General features: G+C 37.4%; 3 protein-coding genes across 5 annotated transcripts; 2 read left to right on the forward strand and 1 right to left on the reverse strand.

Annotated features, from left to right (window-relative positions):
- The first annotated feature begins 309 nt into the window (after nucleotides 1–309).
- ptcd1 (pentatricopeptide repeat domain 1) lies at nucleotides 310–5397 on the forward strand. The gene is made up of 8 exons (XM_079846697.1): nucleotides 310–1107; nucleotides 1734–1874; nucleotides 2018–2236; nucleotides 2338–2439; nucleotides 2938–3654; nucleotides 4354–4470; nucleotides 4580–4762; nucleotides 5116–5397. Exons 1-8 carry the CDS (start codon nucleotides 661–663, stop codon nucleotides 5287–5289), a joined length of 2100 nt encoding a protein of 699 aa, XP_079702823.1. The 5' UTR covers nucleotides 310–660; the 3' UTR covers nucleotides 5290–5397.
- Nucleotides 5398–7711: 2314 nt separating this feature from the next.
- LOC307154615 (uncharacterized protein) lies at nucleotides 7712–20082 on the forward strand. 3 transcript variants are annotated; one of them, XM_079864618.1, is made up of 22 exons: nucleotides 7712–7899; nucleotides 8209–8277; nucleotides 8416–8534; nucleotides 8848–8953; nucleotides 9042–9135; nucleotides 10085–10241; nucleotides 10337–10523; nucleotides 11317–11439; nucleotides 11532–11585; nucleotides 11678–11797; nucleotides 12033–12191; nucleotides 13135–13188; nucleotides 13293–13335; nucleotides 13955–14171; nucleotides 14337–14416; nucleotides 16966–17073; nucleotides 17160–17240; nucleotides 17568–17672; nucleotides 17766–17890; nucleotides 17974–18096; nucleotides 18386–18434; nucleotides 18549–20082. In XM_079864618.1, coding segments are annotated over exons 2-22 (2169 nt in total). In that variant the 5' UTR covers nucleotides 7712–7899; nucleotides 8209–8275; the 3' UTR covers nucleotides 18612–20082. The 3 variants fall into 3 exon arrangements, with proteins under 3 accessions (XP_079720744.1, XP_079720743.1, XP_079720742.1); XM_079864617.1 differs by having other exon boundaries at nucleotides 7722–7909; XM_079864616.1 differs by lacking the exon at nucleotides 7712–7899 and having other exon boundaries at nucleotides 8198–8277.
- smcr8b (Smith-Magenis syndrome chromosome region, candidate 8b) lies at nucleotides 19016–24177 on the reverse strand. Its single transcript, XM_079864615.1, has 2 exons — nucleotides 20683–24177; nucleotides 19016–19811 (listed from the first exon to the last, which is right to left on the reverse strand). The coding sequence occupies exons 1-2, from the start codon at nucleotides 23259–23261 to the stop codon at nucleotides 19394–19396; spliced, it is 2997 nt and encodes a 998-aa protein (XP_079720741.1). The 5' UTR covers nucleotides 23262–24177; the 3' UTR covers nucleotides 19016–19393.
- Nucleotides 24178–24585: the final 408 nt, after the last annotated feature.

The raw sequence follows: 24585 nt of genomic DNA on the forward strand, positions 1-24585 counted from the left end.
AAGAAAATAAAAAATAAAAAGCTATTAATATTGATACAGGAATAATGCATTTTGCAGTAAGAGAGGGAATTATTTTTTAATCTTCAAATTTGCCTATATTATTCTATTATTTCTATTCAAACTGTGCAAGCAGGCCTCACAATAACAATGCTTATCGAAACATTTTGGAATGTAAAAATAGGGATTTTTCTTGCATAGCCCTATTTGTATTTAGACAACATTTATTGTCCTTGTCACGTGAAATTATTCGATACATATGTTCAATATTAGTCACTAGATGGCAGTTCCACGATAGAGGTGACATTGCTGGAGTGTCAACAGTGTGAAGGCGAGGCGAACACACGATAAGTCCTACTAATCGATCCCGCGCATCTTTATTATTTATTTTGTTGGATGCAATTGAGAGTTCGTTCGTTTAATGTACATGTAGATCAAAAGAAGGTCTCATTATAAAAGTCTTAACAGAATATTACATAGAATGCGGTGAATAAATAGCTCGATTGTGATTCTATCTATTAGTAATGTCTTGTTAAACTTCCGTTGTGGGCATCATGGCGACTTACAGAAGTACATGTGAAAAATTCTAGCAGCGGTTTCTATCACAGTTTATTCGCTTTTAAAAGGTGATAAATGGAGTAACTAGGGTTTAATTCAAGATCGATGGCCAAAATGTTGCGTTCTGCACGTATGTGGGGTATTTTCACACGGAACACAAGTGTTAATGTTATAAAGTGGGCTTCAGCATCCTCAAATGAGCGAAGATCTTCTGTCCGTCCTTCTGAGCGAGTGCATCAAGGACCCTTGAGATTCTTTAGTGAATCAGTGACTTTATCACCTCCTAGATGGACCGAGAGCAACAATACTAGTTCAGACGCATCTGCATCTGATCGTGTGAATGAGGAAGATCCCAGTGATGTGTTTGGTGATTATTCCAGAAATTTCTCCTCCAGAAGAACCTTTCGCAAAACATCCTCAGAGTTGCTGGATATGAGATACAGGGATGAGGAGGACAAGCCGCTGGTGGAAAAGTTCAGGTCCAAAACTGGTCGGAAAAATACAACATACTGGTATTTCCTCCAGTGCAAAAGGCTTATCAAAGAGGACAAAGTACGTTGTCAAAAACACGAGATTTTAATAACACATCATTACTGTGGCAGTACTGTACATGTAATTAATATTAAACTATAATAATTATATAGAAGGTCACTTAATTGTACTTAACGAGAGTACACTGTTTGTACTTTGCAGTAATTTTAAATGAAAAGTTTTTTTTCTTTAAAGTATTTTTTTTAAAAATCATTATGGTTTAATAATGTCATGCTTTAAATAAGTACACTTATTTTGAAGTTTTGTCTAACATATTAAAGGACTTGTAATTTTATAATTTTAACTGTAGTGTATTATTGTATTTTACATTTTAAAGTTCACACATTGTGCTAAATTGCAACTTGAACTAAATGCATTTAATATAAATTTTAGCTATAATAAATGTTCATCTAATTTCATTTAACATGCAATTAAGAGTCTGAAAGCATAATTTAGTTATAATAATAATTATTAATTTTGCTTGCACAAGTATGTTCCTTAAAAGTGTATTATATCCATAAAAGTACTCTATTATGCTATTCCCATGTTGTTGTGTGTGTGCCATGTAAATACAAGTAGGCTGTATATCAAAGAATGTCTCTGTATCATATAAACCAATGCACACTTTATTCTTTTTTTTTGTCTAGCTGGCTGAGGCATTAGTTCTGTTTGAGGCTGATATGCTCAAAGGTGAGAGATTACAGGCTGAGGAGTACAATTACACCGTTCTCATCGGCGGATGTGGACGTGTGGGCTACCTAAAGAAAGCCTTCCAGCTGTACAATAAAGTAAGATGGTAATGCACACTTCACATTATGATGCTCTTAGATGTCATTATTTATATTAGGTGCTTCTAATGATGTATAAAGACACACTTGATCTTAATTTAACCCTGTTTTTAACATGTTTTGCAATGTTACCACTCACTCAGATGAAGAAGCGAGGGGTAGAGCCATCAGATGCTACATACACTGCACTGTTCAACGCTTGTGCAGAATCACCTTGGAAGCAGTCGGGGTTGGACCAGGCAATAAAGCTCAAGCAAGAGCTCCTCAGGAAGAACATCCCTCTCAGTGCCATAACCTGGCATGCTTTGCTCAAAGCAGTCGCTCTTGCTGGAGATCTGAAGTCGTGCTTTCAAATTCTGCGGGTACTAACTAATGTCACTACACATTTTAGTTTTGCTTTTGAATTCTTTTTGCTCTAACACCACAGTAATATCATTTGGTTTGTGTGTAAATGCATGCATAGGAGATGCTTCAAAATGGACAACCCATCACACAAGAGACATTTCATTATCTGCTGATTAACTGTGCGAACGACAAGCAGCATGGGTTCAGGCTGGCTTTACAGGTACTTACACACACCTACGGACTAGAAACACACATTAGCATTGATACACATGTTAGCATTGATGCACAGAAATTCATTTTATAACGAAACACAGAAAACCCGAAATTAATGTTTTCATTTAGCTGAAAATTTAACCTGAAGTATTGATAATTACATTTGGGTAACTTAACTCTTTATGCTGTTCAGAATGTTGTGTTCTTAAATTAAATAAAATAAAACCATAAATAAAATAAAGTAAAACCAGTCGTTGTAAAGGTTTTCAGAAGGTAACAAGCCTATTCAAATTTTACATACTGCTACTCTTACACCATCTTTGGTCACAGTAAAGTGTGTCCACACTGCTAAAATGATTTATCTGTTGATTTATCCACGTGTGTATGAAATAGACACTGACACAGTCAAAACATGTCATCAGAGAAGTGCTAATAAAATCAACTTTTGGTCAATTAAGTTAGTTAGTAGTAAGTTAGTATTATTGTATTGTTATTTGTTTTGTAGGTGTGGCACCAGATGCTTAGGATTGGAATAAAACCAGACACTCAAAATTACAACATACTCCTGCGTGTAGCACGAGATTGTGGAATGGGTGATCCTGGTCTGGCTTCTGCGTTACTGCTGAAGAGAACGGACGAAGTGACCCCAAAACTCACAAGTGGAAGGAAAAGCCGTCGGACAAATGTCAAAGTGGGGACATTGTGTCAGCCGTTAGATATGGATGCATTTGAGAATGAGCTGTTTGTAGACACACACACACAGAGCCATGGGCAAGCCAAAGAGAGTGATTTCACCCATCTAAAGGAAAAAGATTCATGCAGAATAGACACATCTCAAGATGAGACTCAAGTGCTGCCTGTATTATCAAGTGGCTCTCTGACCTGTCAATCACAGTTATCAACACAAAGTTCCCACCTCCCGAACCTTCTGGACCCCAGCACTTGCCACGCAGGTGTGGTTGCCTTGGGTCCTGTGAATAGAGCTTCGGATAGACTTGCTCTGATTGGAAATCTTGATGGTTTTTTGGAGGAAATGGCCAAGGATGGACTGGAGCCCAATATAAAAACCATCACACTATTGGCTGATGTCATGGAAGCTGGTAGCCAATCAATCCAGAGTTTGATTAATGTGGCCAAAGAGAGCGGTGTCAAGCTGGATGTGACATTCTTCAACACTATGATCAGAAGGGTGGCCAAAGCTGGAGACTTGTATGGGGCTAAGGTTAGAAACACATTTAATCATCTGTTCATAATGTTCCAGTAATGTTGCTTTTATAAAATAATATATTCCTGTAGCTCAAACAGTAGAGCATGGCAGCCTACAGTTTAGCCATGGCGAAAACAGCATCGTCATTTGTCAGCATTTCGTTTCCTTTGCATTTTTAATGATACTAATAATGATAATATTAATAATAATTAGGGCTGTCAAACGATTAATCGCGATTAATCGCATCCAAAATAAAAGTTTGTGTTTACATAATATATGTGTGTGTATGGAGTATAATTATTCTCTATATATAAATACACACACATGCATATATATTTAAGAAAAATGTGTTATTTATATATAAAATATTTATATATAATATAAATTATATATAATATAAATATATATACACAGTATATACATGCAAATATTTCTTAAATGTATACATGCATGTGTGTGTATTTATATATAGAAAATAATTATACACCGTACACACACATATATTATGTAAAAACAAACTTTTATTTTGGATGCGATTAATTCGTGATTAATCGTTTGACAGCCCTAATAATAATACATACAATAACAAATTGCTATTATTATTATTATTATATAATTAAAATTGCATAGATGTAAATAAATAATAAGTAAATAAAAGCATCTGCCAAATGCCTAAGTGAAAATGTAAGTAAGAACTGCTTTCTCTCTTTTTAGAAAGTAAAAGCCCTTATGGTTGAAAGAGGACTGGCTTCGAACACTCAGACGTTCTGTAGTATTGCTCTGGCTTGCCGCAGACAGAAAGATGCGATACAACTCTTTACTGATATGGAGGTATGAAAACCAATTTCATTCCGATTTTGAGTTAAATATTTAAAGGTGCTTTTTATATTATTTTTTTACTTCAATCCGCTCTTATTTTTATTTGTCTTGTTTTGTGCAGTCTTGTGGACTTGTGCCGAATGCTCATATATACAGTGCCCTGATCAGCCAAGCAAGTAAGCGTTTGGACTACGCTTATCTACACGAACTTCTTCTACACATGACCAAACTGCAGGTGCCGCCCAATGATGTCATCATCAGACAGCTGGAGTTTGCAGCTCAGTATCCTCCTTCTTATGACAAGGTTAGAAACTGAATAATGCAATCTCTCATATCAACCAAGATTCAAGATTTGTATTTTGTCACATGTTATATACCGAATACAACTTGTGAAACCGGGTCAGTTATAAAGTAATAGTAATAATAAAATAGCAGCAAGGTAAGTAGGATTACATGGTATTATTCTTAAGGTAATCTATTTAAATAATTATTTAATAACGTAATTTAAAAACACATCTAAGCTTCAGTGAAAAGTGGTTCAGTAAAATTGAATACATGCAATTTGTGAATGTTTTTCAGCATGTTATTGACCTTTGAGCAAGATTCTATATGGACTACCGTGGAATAATTATGCCTTCTATATCTTATTTTCTTCAGTTAAAATCACGGAACATATACCTGGACAAGATTGATGGATTCCGTGGTTTTTACAGAGAATGGCTGGAGTTCATGCCTGGCCAGGAAACTCCACACCCCTGGGCAAAGTATCGATCCCCAAAACCAGAAACAGAACAAGATGGAGTCACCTCACAAAATCAAGTTTCTGAATAAATCAAATTCCTGAAATCTGTGTGTATGAGGATAATCTGAGGCTGATTTTGCATATTTCATGTGTAATAATTGTAGATATGATTTATGTACATTAAATCATTGTATTTATTTTAGTGTTTGTCTCATTTAAAAAAAAAATATATATATTTTAAATAAAAATCATCACCATAAAATGATTTAAACCTTTATTCAGGATGTAACTAAATTAGTGAACTAGCAGGATATTTCAGTTGGGTCACGGTCACGCTCTAACCTTGAAAGGCAGATTGCTTTCATTTGTCCACAACAAAAAACTTGTTGTGTACAAACGGCTTGTAACTTCCAGGATTTATGTAATTGCTTTTGGAGACAAATCTGATATAAAGATTGAAACGGCTACACTGAAAAGTCTACACTGACAGTGCCTGTAAAGTTGCTCAGGCTTTTTATAGATGATCTACATGTGGTGTTGTCCTATTGTAATAATAAAAAGCAAGAATATGACATGTCAGTTTCTTTTAGCATTTTTAATTAAGATTGTGTTAATGTAACTAAATGCAAATCATTTTTAGATTTATTGGGGCCTTGTGGGAGTTTGCTGAGGCCCCCAGATTGAGAACCACTGATGAATTCAGTTAAATGGATAACTTAAAATGATCTAAGAGTTTAAAAAGTTCTGCACAGGACTTTTAACTGGATTTGCAATTCCCTTAACTGACAAGAGTGAGATGTGAACATTTTCTATCTATGATACACCGACGATAACTCTCATTATATTTGGTGTGTATTTTGAACAGCTGAGATGGAAGTATAGTATTTTTTTATTAGTAATATACAATATATTCGTGGTATGGTTTGAGAGCAATTTGAGCTGAATTAAGAAACGGTGAGCCTGTGCAAGCTCGTTGTTTGGTTAATCATCGAACATGCACTAGTCTATCCAATGTACAGGAATATTACATATATATATATTCTTCTTTAACTTGTATTTTCTATCAATATTGGACACATTTGAAGTATAGGCTTATAAAGTGAATAAAAAAAAAAAAATCAAATTGTATGTGCGCCACCATTACAAAGAAAGCTGTAAAATAATGAAATAATTGTGGCAAGTGTTTGGGAAAGAGGATGGAAGCTGCGATTGGGATTGTTAGATGTTCTGCAGGCATCTCGGCTTTGTTGTCTTGACCAATAAAGTCTATTGAAAGTTTTGGACTCTGGAAATAGTATATGTTTGTAGAATAGCCTAGGAGTAATATGAGTAAAACCAGGAAACCTGAAGCTGTCTTCCTAGGGCACGAGTGTCTTAAGAGAAATATCATTTTCCTATGTGTGTTGAATCAATACCACTACTTATACTTAATTTTGTTAATCTTACATGAGTTAGTTTTAATCATGAAAGATACATTTTGTTTTTGACATCTATGCATGTGTAAATCAATGTTTTTTATTGTATGCATTGAAAACAGAAACTCTACTTTTATTGTTACTCAATATTTGATGCTTTTGAGAGAGGGATTAGAGGAGGAGGACAAAGTAATTGCTTCTAATGTTAACTGTTTAAGAATGTAAGGGGACAAGTTAAAGGTTTTAAGCAGGTCGCTGCCCAATGGAGGTTATATTATATGACATGCATGTAAGATTTTGACTGGAGATGTTAAAGTTATTTGAGGTACACAAATGCAAGTCCTCAGATAACTACCCAACACAGGCCTCCTCCTTCCATCACATTCTTGGTAGAAGACTCAGATATATTGCCTTTTTATCTCTTTTTTTTGTCTCTCTCTCTCATGCCTCTAGTTTTAATCTGCGAGAAACAACTTGTGAGTCATGCTTCTTTCTGTAGTCAAGGTCAGTAGGCCTGGGAAGAGTCTAGGGAGTCAGATAAAATGTTTCCAATTAAAAAATATTTATGTGCGCCAGGTGGACATATTTGGGATGTTGAGGAAGACCAGTGTGGATGAAAATGAACCGGAAAGTGTATATTTATGATAAAATGAAGTAGGAGGCCTTATGATAATCTGTTCATTTGCTTATCCAGTCAGCTTTGAAAGTCTTAGTTCAATGATAAATAAATATGTATGATTTTTAGGTACTCTATTTTGCATAGAGCTCTTTTTTTTTTTTTTTTTTTTGCTGTCTGAGATGTTCTGATTGTAAGCGAGGCAGATTGTGATGTAAGAAAAAAAAATGTTGTATTTAATTTTTTAGCACTGAGTGGCCACAGACTTTAATTTTATTGGGGAATTTCCAGCACAGCTGCTCTCTTGATATAAATGTTGCATATGATGTTTGCCACATCAGTCTTCCTGTTTAAATGCTCTTTGTAAATTTTCTTTTTTTTTTAAATAAAAGTCTAGTTGGCAGTGTGCAGCCTTTAAAAATATGGGGTTGGAATGGGGATGGGCCAAAGAAGAAAAAGTGGAAAATACCCAAGTTCCCTGTGACTGGTCAGAACAGATTCAGAAAACTGTATGAAAGAAGAGAGCTATGACTGAGGTGGTCACATAGAGCTGGCATCATCTGGCTTTTGTTGAACGGAACAAGAAAAGGTTTTGGCATCTGGAATATTTGGGATTTATTTATTTTTTTGCAAAGAGAGAAGACTTTCTACAACAGAAGTTGGTAGTGGTATGGAAAGGTCTATATTTTTCCTTAAACATGAACTGAATGACTCTATTTTCTAACGCTAGACATTTGCGGAGAATCATTAGTAAATACATGACAACAAGATACTGTTGATAGCCTACTGTACAGAAAGAGAAATATTAAATGTGGTCAACACTACTGGTACATATTGTGTATTGTTGTATTTATGATGTTGTAATATATTGTGTATAAAAGGAATTAAAATGAAAATAAAATTAAAATTGAACTGGGGGAGGGCAGAACACGACACGAGACACGACACTGACACTGACACCATTTCCGATTTGCCAGAGTCACGTGATTCAGCAAAAGCGCCAAACTTTGAACGCGCTCATCCGAGGGTTCATTTCGACAAAATATGTAAGTTTAATTGTCTAAGTTACAGAAAACTCGAACAAAGTAAATGTTAAAGCTTTTTTATACGAGGCACACGCAATGTTAGTTGAGTTAGCCTGGTATTCGAGGTCGTTTCTTCCCATTGCCTGTCATGTTCCGTAGGACTCAGCACAACATACCTATAATCATTTTGAGCGATGAAGATGAAGATGATGGTGACGCCTTGACGACCCTCAACGATTCCTCTGTGCTGATTGTTGAAAATGAGAGGAACGAAGCAGGTAACGTTAGTCTGCGTTACACACATTTAACGTTAATCATAACAAATACAAAATTTACCATACCATTTGTGACCATTCATATGCACCATAAAAACCGTTTTTGGACATATACCATGGCGATACCATGTTTTCTTTGACACAAACTGTAGTAAATGCCATGGGTTTCAAAATTACCATGGAAATAAATATTTTTGTTTGATATACCATGGCAGTACCTCTGATATACCTTTATATAACGTTACCATATATACTATGGTAATCATTCAGTAGCATTGTCATCTCTCTGCTTCTCTTTGTTTTCTGTTGATCTCAGATATATCCAAACATATTGAGGAGTTGGATGAGGACTTGGCCATCACATACTCCCAAACTGCAATAGTGCTTCCACATGCTAGATACGACTGCACCCTGGCTTTCTGGTCAGTAAAATAAGCGAGGCCACTGTCCTGTGAAGGACTTGTGTTGTCTGTGATTGTTTATGTGCCATTGTGTGTTTGCTTGTTCTAGTCGAGCAGAGCAGGACGTCTCAGGACCTCTACAAAATAATGCACAATACTGTGATCAGTGTTTTTGCTACATCTGTGACAACCTGGCCTCCATGGTGAGTTCACTAGCTTCAAACCTAAATCGGACTCATGGTGCCTTCACGTGCTATGGTAATTATGGTAAATACCAAAAGCCGACGTGGAAAATGCACATGAACACCCCCTCATGTGGTATTTTCCACTGGGCAGCTCGTAGAATATTTTGATGCACGAGTTGCCGAGATGAGATAACCATTGACCTTTTCAAAATGGTGGGGAGCAACGCAAGAGTCGTGAATACTGTTAGCAGATAGTTTTTGTAGCCTATACAATGTTGTGTCATTAACAATTGTAATATAATGCGTTAACACTCAATTTTCAACTTCGCTGCAATTTCCTTGGTTCATATTTAATCATTTTATGTCGTTTTATTATTTTTTATTATTAATTATGTTTTAATCATCAGAAAGCACCACATTTACGTTTTTTGTTTTGTTTTTTTGTAAAGATAAAAAAGATACTCTACTGACACAGACCTTGCGGGTACTACATTACGACAACAAAAGTACTTGAACACAACACACTGGTAAATACCAGTTCACAAGTGGAAAATATCATCTTTTCCAGAGCACATGAAGGCAGACTCAGTCTCATCTATCTAGGCCTTATGTTAGTTACTCATATAAATGGCAGAGTGTAATGTCCCCCAAATCAGAAGAGGCAAAAGTGAATAAAATTTTGCTAACAGAAAGTAAATCATGTTTTTTTGTGACATTTTCGTGTTAAATGAAATAAATCCCATTATTTTAATCCTGTCCAGACAGGTAGTATTATTTATTATTTTAGAATTTAACATCAACATAAAAAACAAATACTACTATGCATGCATTATACTAGTTTTACAAATGAAAAAATATACTATTTTTTGCTGTATTTAGTTATATTAGTAAATACTGGCTAAAAACAAGGCCACTTTTGTGTTTGTGGAGCATTGGTAAAGTGCTATTACTTGTTTGTGTTTTAAAGTGTAAGTTTTGGACCATCCCTGGCTTTTGCCACTGTAATGGCCATAAGCACAGCGTCTACTGGAAGTCCCTTCGTGATAAGAGCCTGTTGGGATATCTGCATGAGCTGAACTTCACCTTTGAGCCGCTGGATATGGATTCAGACCTACGACGTGCAGGTATGTTCTCTCACGCGATTTAAACTGCAGATTTATTGTCTCTCACGACATGAGCCAGCCTAAATCTTACAATTGTGTGTGTGTGTTTGTGGTAGAGGCTTCACTGCACACATTTGCTGGTAGTTTGGCAATGAAGTATGCAACTTTCTTGTTGGGGTTTGAGAGTTCGAACATTCCAGGCTGTCGGTGCATCTGTCACCGCAACAATAACGACACAACACAGAGTCAAGCCTTCGGATGTAAAGGATGCCATAAACATCACTTTAAGATTCTGGAGTACGAGTGAGTGGTCCACCTTTTATATCATTTTTAGTATAATTTAGCATTTTGCTATCTGCTTTATAAAATTGGAGATCAGTCACAATTTGGTTAATTTAGGTAAAGTGGGTGCAATTGATAAACTGCAAATTAATTGTGTTTTGGGTAAGAAATTAACATTACATTGATTGTTATTGCAGTATTAGTAACTAGATTTTTATCATGACCAATAGTAATAGTGATTCTTAAGGCTTGAATACACAACACGACTTTTACCCCAATTTGCAGTCTAGATGAGTCGGCAATAGTTGCCGAAAGTCTGCAGGTTTTGGGCAGTCGGAGTTAACAGAATTCACGCGCAGTGTATGATGGGCAGAGACTCTGATTTTTAGCTTCATACTATGATTTCATCCAGTCGGAGGATATCAAAACATGTTTGATATTTTGAGCCGATTTGAGAACACAAATATGTGCACTAGTAACAGAACATCAAATTAGCCTCAGTATTTGACTCATGGACGCACAGATGTGTGTGCTTCAGAGTCGCTATAACAACTACTGTGGTCATCTGCAGATCCATGTTTGTGTTTCATCTGTCATGCATCTCCAAGCAACAAGACGTGTTTCTGTGTGCGTTTGATGTATTCGGTACGAAGTCTGGTAGTTTATGATGCCCAGTTTTTCCACTGTAACCATTTACAAAGTCGGCAAGTGTATGATGCCTAGTGTTTTAAAATCTTTTGTGTAGTGTATTCAAGCCTTTAGCGAACACCATGCTATACTAAAGTTGTTTCTTTTCTCTTTTTTTTTTCTTCAGTTACACTGTCGTGAGTCAACATATCAAAATGTTTTTTAATGAAGCAAAGAAAGAGAATCCAAAGGCTTCTGTTGTGATGCTCTTAGGCGCTATCAAGCTTTTCGTCACTCACACTGTTCCTGGGTAAAATACTATACACTATTGCATATTCTGACCCCTGGTTTTGGTATGTAATGTATAATTGCATATCTTGGTTTGTTATGTCTCCCTTGCAGAAATGTTCACGCTGCTACCACTGTATCTGAAACCGTGTCAATGCTCCTGTGGAGGTAATGCTACAAACATGTACTTTTGTGTGTTTACTTGGACAGTCCCTTTTGCATTTCCTAGTTTTCTTATAAACTGTACGTTTGTCTTCCAGATTTATGACGAAGGTGTGGACGCTTTTAGTTGACTTTGATTTTTCCAGCACTTTCATAAAGCAACTGGAGTATTTCTTCCAGAGGCTTCCTCTGCCTTCAAACTCCACATTGCCAAAAAGGTAACAACACATACATGTGCTGTAATTTGGGTTTGGAAAAGCCATGCACTTTTTGCTTCTTGAAGAAAATGTCATCCAAGATGATAATTTCAGTCAGCATTTGCTCCCCTTATGTTGTTTCCTAGTTTTAAAAAAATTGTTTCTGAGATTTTACTTGTTAATACAATAATTGTTCAGTTGTGGTCTGCCATTGTTTTGTTGTTTAATGATTAAATGGTCTTTTCTTTGGTTGCAGTCTGAGTGTGCTTCCTTGGGATGACCCCTTGCTTTCTGGCGTGATAAAAGGTCAAAATATCACTGGAGAGAGGCAGGTCAAAGGTCGAAAGCTTCAAGTCTTGTATGAACCCCTGAGCGTGATTCAAGCGAGAGTCTGTAAACTTCAACAACAAAACAAGTAATGGCCCTTCCTTAGTGTACTTTTTATGCTTTATTTTATGCTTTATTAACTGCTTATCAAACCTTTTAATTTACTTAAATGATATATGCAATAAACCTGCACAAAATCCGCACATGCAGAATTCCACAGAAAGAATTCATACATCTGTCATTCACAAAGTTGTATGCATACTTAAAGGTAGATTCACCTAAAACTGTATTTTTTCACTACTCTGAAGCATAATATAAATGAAACAAAATATTTAAAAATGATCAGTAATAGTGTAGCACTGTGTTTAACACATTTTGCCCTTTTTAAAGAGGATCTATTATGCTTTCTTACATTTTCAACATTCTTTGTATGTAATGTTGCTGTTTGAGCATGAAAAAGGTCTGCAGTGTTACAAAGCACAACGTTCACTTTTTCTCTATATCAGTGCGCACTGATTCTGAATTTCCTTGAAACTCCTCAATTGTATTCTTGAGTTTTCTTCTGGGAACAAACACGTCACAATATTCCTCATTTAGGCATACGCAAAAAAGGGGGCGAGGCCTGGTTGAGTTGTGTTGAGTTCTGAAACACGCTCAAAGCGGTTGACCAATCACAACACACTGGTCCAGCACATTTTGCTTTTCGGAAGGAGGGGCTTCATGGAGACAGGAACTAATCAGAGCTTTACTGACAGTCTGGGAAAGAGAGGTGCTGCAGCAATGTAATATATGTGGGAAATTTTGTTTTTTGAACATTCAAGCATGAAAACCTATTTTAGTAGACCCCAAAAACAAATTCAAGACTTTACAAAAGGGCATAATAACGCCTTTTTAAACTAATTCTGGGGATTTTTCCTTGTAAACAGCACAGAAAATGTTGGGCAAAAAGTTTGTGTTAAGTGTTATTGCTTAGGACCTCGCTAACCTTAATAAAATAATAATAATAATCTACCCTTTTTTTAACACGTTAGGTACCGTGAGCTGGCTCGCTATCTGAAAGTTGTCAGAAGTACCAATAGCCCCACGTGAGTGCCAGCTGCATATCATAAACATTGTTGTCATATAAGCAGAATATTATTACAATTTATGGTACAATCTTTCATTGTGTGTCTGTCTGTCTGGTATTTAGGTTGCAGAGAATGAGAGACTTGGTTCCCCTCTACCTGTGCAAGGTACATCAGAATAAAGCCTTTTCCATCAGTGCTTTCTACTTTATTTAATATACTTCAGTTTTATACACTAGTAATTTTAGACATTTAAGTCAGGACTCTCAGGAGTTTTCTAACTTTTTGATGCAGAGGATTTGTGGCCAGTATGATGATCTACACACCCCTGTATGAAGGACACCCTTCATAAAATATAATTGATCTTAAATATAAAATTTGGTAAAGGTAAATGATTGTGACAATGTAAATGCCCTGTCTTAAAGGAATAATTCACTTCAAAATGAGAATTGTCATCATTTATTCACCCTCATGTTGTTTCAAAACTGTATGAATTTCTTTCTTCTGCTGAACACAAAGGAAGATAGTTTGAAGAATGTCGGTAACCAGACAGTTGATGGACCCCATTGACTTCCGTAATATTTTTTTTCCCTTCTATGGAAGTCAGTGGGGTCCATCAACTTCCTGGTTACCGACATTCTTCAAACTATCTTCCTTTGTGTTTAGCAGAAGAAAGCAATTCATACAGTTTTGAAACAACTTGAGGGTGAGTAAATGGTGACACAATTCTCATTTTGAAGTGAACTATTTCTTTAACTGCATTTCTGTTATGTGTGTGTGTGTTTAGGTTGCCGACTACAGTGGTGCGGTCCACACAATGTTATCGCCAATGCTCGGTGCCGCTTGCCCAGCCTCTCGACTCACACCTCCACAGTTCAGAGCTTACCTCAGAATTTTTACATCAGGCCTAGTCCCTGATATAGCACAACAAGAATTTGATCCAGGAAATGGCCATATGATCATACCTGATCCTTTACTGAGCACCAACTGGACACCCATTGAAGGTAGAGCATTGACAGTGTTTATCTAAATGACATCTTCAGAAAGGTTTGTCAGGCTCTTGTTTTCCTGCATTTGTATGTATCTTCCCTTTAACAGATTCTGTATTATTTAAGCTCAACAAACAATGAATGTTTATGCTGAATACAAACCCTGTTCCTTCATTAAAGGGTTAAATACATTCAAGATGATGGAGGTATTGAAGTTTGCACTGAGGGTTCTGGACTGCAACGCTGCTGTTTTTGCAAATGTAGGTAAAATATTATATAATGTTTATTTTATATAACTTAATCCACTTTATTTTTAAATGTAAGAGCAGGCACTGGCATTTGTAAATCTACCGTATTGTTCCGAATATAAGACCCCCCCCCCCCTCCTCCCTCCCCCTTTTCAAGATGTACCTTTTAAAGAAAATACTTTATTTGAAAATAATTTTCATATTGCACATTTTTTATATTTAAAACAATTTTTTCTGGTAAAATTAGGGCTGGGCGATTTAAATCGTGAGATTGTTATGCGCATCTCGTCAGTAAAGCCGGTTCCTTGATTAGTAGTAAATCGCCATCACCTGCTTTCAGATGGAGCGGCATTTACTACAAAGAGCCGTAGTTAACTGACAAGCTGAGCCATATCGCATTAATTATCGCTGGCGATACGTCCACGATTTTAATGCGATATGGCTCAGCTTGTCAGTTAACTACGGCTCTTTGTAGTAAATGCCGCTCCATCTGAAAGCAGGTGATGGCGATTTACTACTAATCAAGGAACCGGCTTTACTGACGAGATGCGCATAACAATCTCACGATTTAAATCGCCCAGCCCTAGGTAAAATGCTCATTTAGTAGATTTCACAATTATGGATTTCTCACCTTTTTTATGTACAGTGACAGACAGATGTTGGCATGTTAAAAAACACAGGTATTTGATCCGTATTACCTGATTATCTGATCCAGGGGGATATGAATGTTTTTTCCTTTGGCCGATCACATAGTGCTGAAAAGACAGCAGTTTCTTCCTGAAGTCGGAGGGCAAGCGCTAATCCATTACGCTGCATCAAAGCGGCCACTTCGAGGACATTGACAGGCAAGTGCGTCAATACGTAGTTGAAATAAGAAATGGTGGGCCTCACTGGTGGGTATGTTCAGCTCTTTGGCAATTTCCAATGCCTTCAGCTGGATGACGGCTCTTGTTATGGGCAGCCCCTCATGTCTTTTTTCGGCTACGTACTGACACACTTTCCTGTCAGTTTCCTGTCAGTGGCCGCTTTTAGGACCGCGTTGAGCTTTTCTTTGACTGTTAGCATTTTTAAGACATAGTCTTAACTTAACTCTTTTTAGGCTCGCCATCTACTAACATTACACTCTGACACAGTGTAAGCTCGCGCTCAATCGGCCCAAAGCGCGGCATCCGACAAGCGCGGAAGGTCTTAACGTGTTACTGTCCTTTTCTCGAGGCAAAGTATTTTTTGATTAAATGCAATACATTTAGTTATGTATTCTCTCGTTATTTCATCTGACTCCATAAATGAAAAGGTTTTAATGATATCTGTGGATCATTAATTATGAGTGAATGTTTGACTATTCCGTTTGACTATTCCGTTTAACTCTTCAATGAAAATATCAAAGTCAGTTAGAATAATCAAATGTAACAATTTATTATGTCAGGTAAATGTATCATGTCAATTTTATAATCAATTCAAAGATAATCGATACAAAACATCAAATGCTCTGGAATAGAGAGAAGATGCAAACCCAACTTTAAGAAATACATGAGGCTGAGAGATCTCTCTCTCAGCCTCACGGACCAATCTGAGTTACAGAAAAGGCCTCGATCTCCCTGCTGCATTTCCTTATATAGACAAACCTTTCGCTGGGAAACATGTGCTAACAATAGAAATTTGCATTCAGAGGTAGCACCTCTTGGGGGTGTGTGACCATTTGCTTGAGAGACCATCTTCCTTTTTGTGTCAGTTATCCATAAACTCTTAAAATCCTTATTACCTTTTGTTTTACTTATTCTGAAATGAGACATCTGTACCAGTCGCACTGTGACATTTTAAATGATACCAAACATGAAAATACTCTGTGATAATCATTCACATTAAACTATACATTTTCTTGGGTGAATTCAGGTGATCATCTGAGCATGAGAGAGAGGGGGTGAGGGGAGAGGGAAAGAGATGTAGATTAGGATGACTCGGAGGTGAGACTTTCGTCTCGATGGTGCATGAGAGCCAGTTCAAATGGTAATCTCCAGAGAGGTCCTTTTGTCCTCTCGGTCTGGTCACCCCCGAAACAGACTGTCCGGCATTTTGTAATTTCTCAATTCTTACAACAGCATATTTCTTGGGTGCTTTATGAGAGTTGTTTGACTCCTCTGCGTTTATCAGTCTCCAGGGGGAAACATTCGTTTTACACATATTTGGCCCTCCCCATTGTTGCGGGTGTATTATTGACATGTAACAGTTTGGACCGTGAATTTAAGATGACACCATTTTTTTCAGATGTATTTCCAAGAAAAAAACATTTATCACTGGCCACCAAACTATATTTTGCATTATTTATTAACATTCTGTCAGTGTTAAAGGCATTATTTAGCTTTTGCATACTGAATGTGTGACAAACAGTTCAGCATCAAATGTCACCTATCATAAAAACATCAAAACCCTTCATATTAACTCATTTCATTCATATTAACTCTTCATATGTGTTGTGAAGTCTGTTGTGAAGTGTGAACTGTTGTGAAGTGTGTACTTTTCAGATCTGTTGTCTTTTATGACTAATGTCTCTTTGTTTGTAGTCAGAAACCTGGGTGTATCTGCTTGGCATTGTCAGTTCCAGTTTTATTACTCCAGATGGTCTTGTCGTCGGTGCATTCTATGCCGAGCCTGACGTCACCTTTCAAGCGGTAAGAAGAGTGTTTATCTTGTGTCTGTCAGGATGGAGAACATACTGAGATGTTTTGGAGACAGATAGTTATGTGTTTCTGTTCAGGTGACCAAAGACTCTGCCAATGCAATTCTCCAGGAGCTGACACAGACTTCCCGTATACAGATCCCCAAAACCTTTGAGAATGTGAGTTTAATTAGTTCTCTGCAGTTTTTTTTTTTTTTTTTTGTGTAAACCTTGGATTATTCGTGACTGACATTTATGTGGCATCTATAAAGCAGTGTGTCTGATGCCCAATATAATGGCAGTATATTTGTGTATATAATGATAGTAAATGAGAAACACAAAATAAAAATAAAAAAACAATTTCTTCTTAGGCCTCTGAATATGCCTGGCATATCTTAAATAAAATGATGACAAATAAATAATACTCTTTAAATGCAAACCAGTTCTATATTATACATTGCTTTGTCTTATTGGTGCTATGTTTTATTTTTATTTTTTTCCCATTAGGGTTATCCTGACCAGGCTAGACTGCTGTTAGCAACTCAGGCTTTGGTGCTGCGCATTTTCCACTCCCAGCTCAGCCCCATCCTCGACGTCATCATTTCCTTCAGGGTGCTTATTTTCTGTAGTTATTAGTTAAATTTAGTAGTTTTGATTTTGTGTGATTCATATGTGTAATTGTGTGTATGTGCCATTTGCCTTCAGTTCAACCACTGGGCGCTCCGTTGGTTCTTTAACAGTCTACTGGGGAGGCCGGATGTGCTGCATTACCTCCTGTGCTGTCTTCTGCAGGAACTGTCTCATGGGGAGCAGTACCAACTCATACAGGGGTAAGTCTGTGTGCTCACACACATACACTAAAACTGAACAAAACATCTATGATAAGCATGTACATGCTCTATATCTGTTTCAGAACATGGAGTGAAACTGAACATTCCCTAGTTGCATCCTTCCTCTGCTTGTACTTCCTGGAAAACAGTGTGGTTTTAGACTCCTACACCTATCCCATCAATAGTTTGCTTGCCACTTGGAATGAGTAAGAAGCAGCAGTCAATCACTATAGTAAATTCGTGATATGTCATATTTCAGCACTGAACAATGTTTGCTGTACATGCATGAATATTAAAAGAGGTTATTTCTAATTGAATATTGGAATTGCGTTGGACATTTTGGATATTCCTAATACACCTTATCCAGAGGGATATAAAAAGGAAGATCGGGAATAAATGAATTCCACTATAAAGAAGTTGGATCATTTTGTTCATATTAAATGCATATAATATGAAGTTTAATTTATCAACAATTTGCATTCTATTTGATTTCAGATTGTACTGCCCTTGGCAATTAAGTTTGAGACTGCAACTTGAAAGCAATGTAAGAATCTTTTCCATTAAAGACTTGGTGTAACAAAAATTATACAAAGAAGATATAATTAGATCTCAATAACCCAAGTGTTTTTAAGGTGATCTTCTCTTCTCTCTCTTGCAGGTGGCCAGACTTACTACAGAAAAGCGTAAAATCTTGCAACAAATCCAACGCCAAGGAAAATAAGCCTGACCAACATCTTGAACAAATGAACATGCACTGCATTTCATTCCATGCAATAAGTTTGGATGAGATCAATGTTTCATTTATCCTTTATTATCTGCTGGGGAAATGTTTTATCACAATGTTTTTGTTTGGCAAAGTGTGAGATGCATTTCTTGACTTCGCTGTGAGACTCACTTCTAATATAACGGATCTTGTTAATTGCACATTTTTCAGTCAATTCAGTTATTCAGAATTTTAAAACTGTAAAAACTAAGAACTCTTTATTATGTATATATTAACATTTGACTTTTCGACAAAATGGACAAACTGTACAGTTTTAATGTACAGAAAGAGTGCCTCTAATGTTTTCAAAGGTTATAAGCGGTAGTTCTACATTTTTCATTGCCAAGTTTTTTTCTTTTTTTGGGAAATGACCAGTATTTTGTAACATTACAGTACTGTGATTAATAGCTGGAGCATGTAAATCACAATTATATTCAAAAACAGAACAATATTCAAATCTTTGAACATCAGCAGTAATGCAAATAAATGACAGTTTAAAATGCAACACTGAAAAGCTGTTTAATATTGCTTTGTTACAGATCATTTAAGGTTGTGAACTAGGGATCTTTGCAAAATATTACTGTAAATATTCTATTCAACTGCCTTTGTAAACAAGATTTCAAAGCATGCAGAAAATGTAAAGACTATAGTCTTACAGATGGGCAAAAACAACTAGATGTGCAATCTAAGCCAAGTATAACTACTGTACAGTGCAAAAATCGTTGACTAGTTTGTGTGTTTCAGTGTTTGAAAATGGAGGTTGTGGTGTAGCTGAATCGGAGGACATTGGGTGGAATCTCCATGAAGTTTAGTTTAATGAGCTCAGATAAATAGTTGAGGATTTTCTTATCATCTTTGTGAAATTCAGAAAGAAAACATTTTGTCCATGTACTTTCCATAGCCCTTCTGGGTGTCAGGCGACCATGTAAAAATGTTAAAAGGAATGCTCTAGTGACAAGCTTGCTTTGCACACTTTGAGCAAACATGAAGTAGGTGTTTCCACGTTTAAAGTTGCTCCTTGGATCCACCAGCAGGTTGATTAGAGTACCACTGTAGGTTGGGCAGCGCAGTGTCTTTTGATCCACATCTAGAACACTGATGTATCGGCTATAATGGCCCAGGCAGTGAGGCAAGGTTGTGTGAGTAAAACAGCACATCCTGAGTAAATATATAAAACAAAAATGTTGTCAGGGTGAATATTGTCAAGAGGAAGAAATATCCTTCCTCTGCTTGTACTTCCTGGAAAACAGTGTGGTTCTAATCTAGACTCCTACACCTATCCCTACAACTTGGAATGAGTAAGAAACAGCAGACAATAATTATAGTAAATTCATGATATGTCATATTTCAGCACTGAAGGATCTTTGTTATGATGTAGATGTGCTGTACATGCATGAATATTAAAAGAGGTTAACTTAGAGCTTCAACTTAGCTAACAGTGTTTATCCTAATGTCATTGCTGAAAGGGTAACTAGATTCTTGTTTTTATGCATCCCAAGTAAAATGCCCCTTTAATAGTTACTGTATCATTTAAGCTCATCAACAAAGCAATCAATGTTTATGTAGTATATCAGTGGCATGCAACCCTGCTCCTGGAGATCTGTATTGTCAAGTCATGATGTATTGATCTTCCTATAATACTATTTCTGAGTCCAAGCCTCTACTCTGTTTCAAATGAGAATACTGTCTCACAGCCATTTATGAGCACTTCTCTTATTGCACACTTCTTAGGTAAGTTTTTCAAAGTCTCCAGGCTTACAATGACCCAGACTCAGTATTCAGAAAAGATGAATCACTGGCCACCTAAGGGTTATGATCATGATTTGTAAGTAATACTACAGCCGTTCGTTTCAGTGTTTGTTGCTTTTTGTACCAGGAGCCTTTGGACTCAGAAACGGTGAAGTGTGATGTCAGACTTAACTGGATACCTTCCTGTTTACCCCCAATAAATATGTCAGAACTAGCTAATTAAGATATTTGAGTTAAAAACAGGCATTCAAACAAGATTATGATGCTTAGTAAATGTTACCTGTTAAAGCCGATGAGTTTCCAGTTGAGCAGGTCAGTAAGCTGCAGCGGCGTTGAAGTCCAAGGTTGAATGCTGTCTCTGTATCTACTCGGATGTGGTACGTACACAGACAGTGCTGTAACTAGTCGTCTCACTGCAGCCTCCTCGCTGCCTAGTACCACCAATGTTCGGCCACTCAGAAGGCTATACACTGCATGCACTGCAAAGGGAAACTGTCGCAAGAACTGCAATGCTGCCCGCCCTACTCTGCCACGCCTTCGTCTGGTCCCACCTTCTTTTTTCCCCCTGGGAAGACAAGCAGAGAAAGGGCATTCGGAGGTTGTGGAGGCAGTGGTGCTCCGATAGCTGAAGCAGTCTGACAAATCATCAGGTACTGTCCGACAGGGCTCATCTGGCAACGAGAGAGGGATCGATTCTGTTGCATGACAAGCATCTTGGAAGCTTGACCCACCCAGGGATAAAGTAATAGGACAGTCAGGTGGAGTCAGGGTGACAGCAGGATAAAAACCTTGCAACAACTCCAAACAGGCACCTCCATGATCTCCAGGAACATTTCCCATCCCAAAAACACATTCAACATTTTTGTTGTCTTGTTTTTGACACCTGTCTTTCTCATCATTCTCTTGCTCTGGGCTTTCCTCATCAATTGCGCAAGGGTATAAGGCACGCAATTCTTCTTGTAGGATGGATTCTGTCGTGCTAAGCACCTCAATGCTGTCTTCGCTGCAAGTCCGTCTGGTAGGTACCCTCCCTTGCCTTAGACCCTCCAGTGCAGCTGTAGTGGACAAAGGTGGTGGACTTTGCAGTGCTGTATCCATTGGTAAATTTGAACCTTGGGATCTGAAGGACTTCTCCGTCCCTAAGACCTCGATACTATCTCCACTACTAATACTGGTCTTCATCAAAGCTGAAACATATTCCACATTTTCTTGATAATCCAGAGCTGTAACTACTTCCTCATTTTCCATTTCAGCCTCTACTGGGGCGGTGTTGGATGTCAAGGGTAGGTTATGCTCGGAAGGGGTATTTACAGAGCTGGGTACAACTGGAGATTGGCTAGATCCAGCCAACTCTAGTTTGATTGGCACCATTTCAACACAGGAGGCATATGACTCAAGACTGACAGGTTCACTTAGAACTGAGGGTGCAGGAAGAAAGGACGGTTGTCGCACTGAATGTTGACCAGCTATTTCAGTCTGTAATCCAGCACCCTCTTCCAAGTCACATGGATCCTCAAATAAGAAATTGGTAGATTTAAGGTTGCGGAGAAGATTACGGCAGAGGAGTTGTGTGTAGAGATGGCAAATATCTCCTCTGAATGTCCTCTCTATGGAGTCCAGTTGCTGTAGAGCCTGTTGGTGGAAGTATTCGTCACACAATTCCTCGAGAGTTTTCAGACGCTTGTCAAATCGGCAAGATGAAGTGGAGCTAATCAGCTGCAGAGAATGCGAGGGTGTGTTTGCGTAAGGAAAAACATTGCATTCTAGCATTGGCTCAGCAAGCTGATCGTGCCTTAAATCATCCAAGTCAAGTTCCAGAGAATGAGGGAGGTCATCTGGTTCGTAAGGGGAGTACTCAGAGTTTCTAAGCTTCCTGGTTGGGTAGCAAGTGACCTGTTTTAAAAGGCTTTTATAATCCTGAATCGATTTTTCTACAGTGGCCAACTCCTGTTCTTTGTTAGCCAATGGCATTGGGCAAGATCCTTGATCCTGCTTGTTCCTTCGATCTCCAAACCGTTTATCTTTCTCGTGTGTAATACATGACCTATTCTCATTTTCAGACTCTACTTCCGCCTTTCTTGAAATCCCACATCCGTCTTTCTCTTGTAATTTCATTTCTGTTTCACACTCTTTTAGTTTCACATCTGTATTTCTATCTAATGTAGGCATACCATTCAACATCCGTTCCCTTTCATTGGTGCACTTCGCAGATGCATTATTGACCTCTTTTTCTATCTCTCTAAGTAACATGACTCTTGTATACTTCAGATCTCTTAGTTTTATCTCCAGTTCATTCGCAAAGTTCTTCCTGTTCCCCGTTTTCAGACATTCAGAGACTTTGGAGAACTCTGTGGAAAGCTGCTGGAATTGTTGAATGATTTTATTCTCATCAGACGACACATAGGCAAGGCAAAGTGGTCGCACAAACCCTCGAGCCTCCAGGTCATAGAGCGTAAGGTGGTGCACATATGCAAATGCTCCTTCTCGAGAATCCCCTAAAACTACCTTTGAGTCTTCTACAAAGTTCAGTTTCAAAGAGCCACAACCTGCCGAGCTGGCGAGAGAGGACTGATAGTCCACTGACATAATCCGAAGGGAGAAGTGGTTCAAATCAAACGTCCCACAAGCTTTGGTTTCAGGAGGAACAGTAAGCAAAGGTTGGGGCCCAACTTGCTCCGAAAACTCTGATAAAAGAATAAAGTCCTTCTTAAAATTAGCACCAGACATCCTGGACCACGGGGTGATATCCCCAGAGTAGGGATACATGGGCACAGACAGTTCCTCTGGAAGAGCTGATGGGTCTATTTCACTGAAATCTGTTTCTTTAGTAAAAGCCACCAAGTCTGGAGAACCAATCATGGTGGATTTTTTTTTTAAACAAACCGGACAGGGGTGTAAAAAATATTGTGAAATTATGCTTAAATTAAAATATGAGGACTGTCAAAATGTTTTTTCTTTAGTAAGGCTATTACATCTTAAATACTGATACCTGCTAGTTAAACTTTACATTCAGCAAGACCTGATTTTTTTAGTAGTTTTACAGTACATGTAGATATAGTCGTTTATAGACTGATCATCTACCGTATTTACATTCAACATACATACATTCCCCATTTTTCACTTTGACAGGCTTGTTACTTTACTGGGGGAAAAAAAAACATTAAAAACTTGTTTAAGCTATTATAACTTCAGTATGCACTTTGTTGTACACTGAAGGTCTAAAATTTTAATTAATAAAAATTTAGATTTCTTTAATTGCGGAAATGTCATTAAAAGTATAAGCAAAAAGTTTTAATAGTACTAACGTACAAATTCCATAAAATAATACTAAAATAATTAATCTTGTCACTCACATACTTTACACCCCTGAAACCGGCATCTTCAGTGCTGTCCATCCACTCCAGGAGGTCTAGTTTTACTACGTATATCTAAGCAAACTGGTTTGTCGCCAGACCCGAGAATAATAACTACTTAAAAACCACAACAAGCATGAAATTATCCAGTTCTCGCCGATTTAAAAAATTACATGCCTGATACAAAATACAAACCATGACATAAACGCAATGTCATGAAAACTGACAGGTCAGTTCAGAATAAAATACGCATAAATCCGTTCGCTGACGGCAGCGTGAGCACAGCAATTCACGAGAGCAGTTGTTGGCTAATTTTTAGAAGTTAGTTTAAGTCGTTGTTCAGAAGTAAACAAACATTAAAGCCCTTCCCGGAGAGCAGTAACTGAAGCAGCCTTTGCCATAGTTAGCCATGTGACACCTCTGGTTAGGGGGGGGGCTCAAACTTGTTTCCGCCTCAGAACCAATTCCTCAAAATAACTGGAAAAATAAGACGTGCTCGTGCGTTTTTTTTTTTGCAGTGTTGAGAGATGGAATACATATTTCAAAATATTACGAACTCTAATTAATTGATAGGCAATGACAATCAAAGAAAATCCAGTTAATTTATTTTAGAAAACAAACTTTATTTTACCAGGCAATTCTTTTATATCTTAAAAAGAGAAGAAGAATGAAAACAAGAAAAAAGAAAAGAAAAGTTCTTCAAAAAGAACACTTTATCCAAATCCTCTTTTCTCTGGGTCATTCAATGAAATGTAAATGTGAGTGACCCAAAGAAAAGGATTATTGGAATAGGATTCCTTAAAATGCCCCATAAGTCCAAATATCATTAT

The sequence above is a fragment of the Squalius cephalus genome, assembly GCF_949319135.1.
Source record: "Squalius cephalus genome assembly, chromosome: 2".
Taxonomy (NCBI): Eukaryota; Metazoa; Chordata; class Actinopteri; order Cypriniformes; family Leuciscidae; genus Squalius; species Squalius cephalus.

Coding starts and splice junctions, on each gene's coding strand:
- ptcd1 (XM_079846697.1), top strand. CDS start 661: ATGGCCAAAATGTTGCGTTCTGCACGTATGTGGGGTATTTTCACACGG. Junction 1,875..2,017: donor CCTTCCAGCTGTACAATAAA/GTAAGATGGTAA, acceptor CCACTCACTCAG/ATGAAGAAGCGAGGGGTAGA. Junction 2,237..2,337: donor CGTGCTTTCAAATTCTGCGG/GTACTAACTAAT, acceptor ATGCATGCATAG/GAGATGCTTCAAAATGGACA.
- LOC307154615 (XM_079864618.1), top strand. Junction 13,336..13,954: donor TTCCCCTCTACCTGTGCAAG/GTACATCAGAAT, acceptor GTGTGTGTTTAG/GTTGCCGACTACAGTGGTGC. Junction 17,673..17,765: donor ACGTCATCATTTCCTTCAGG/GTGCTTATTTTC, acceptor ATTTGCCTTCAG/TTCAACCACTGGGCGCTCCG.
- smcr8b (XM_079864615.1), bottom strand. CDS start 23,261: ATGATTGGTTCTCCAGACTTGGTGGCTTTTACTAAAGAAACAGATTTC. Junction 19,812..20,682: donor AAACTCATCGGCTTTAACAG/GTAACATTTACT, acceptor ATATTTACTCAG/GATGTGCTGTTTTACTCACA.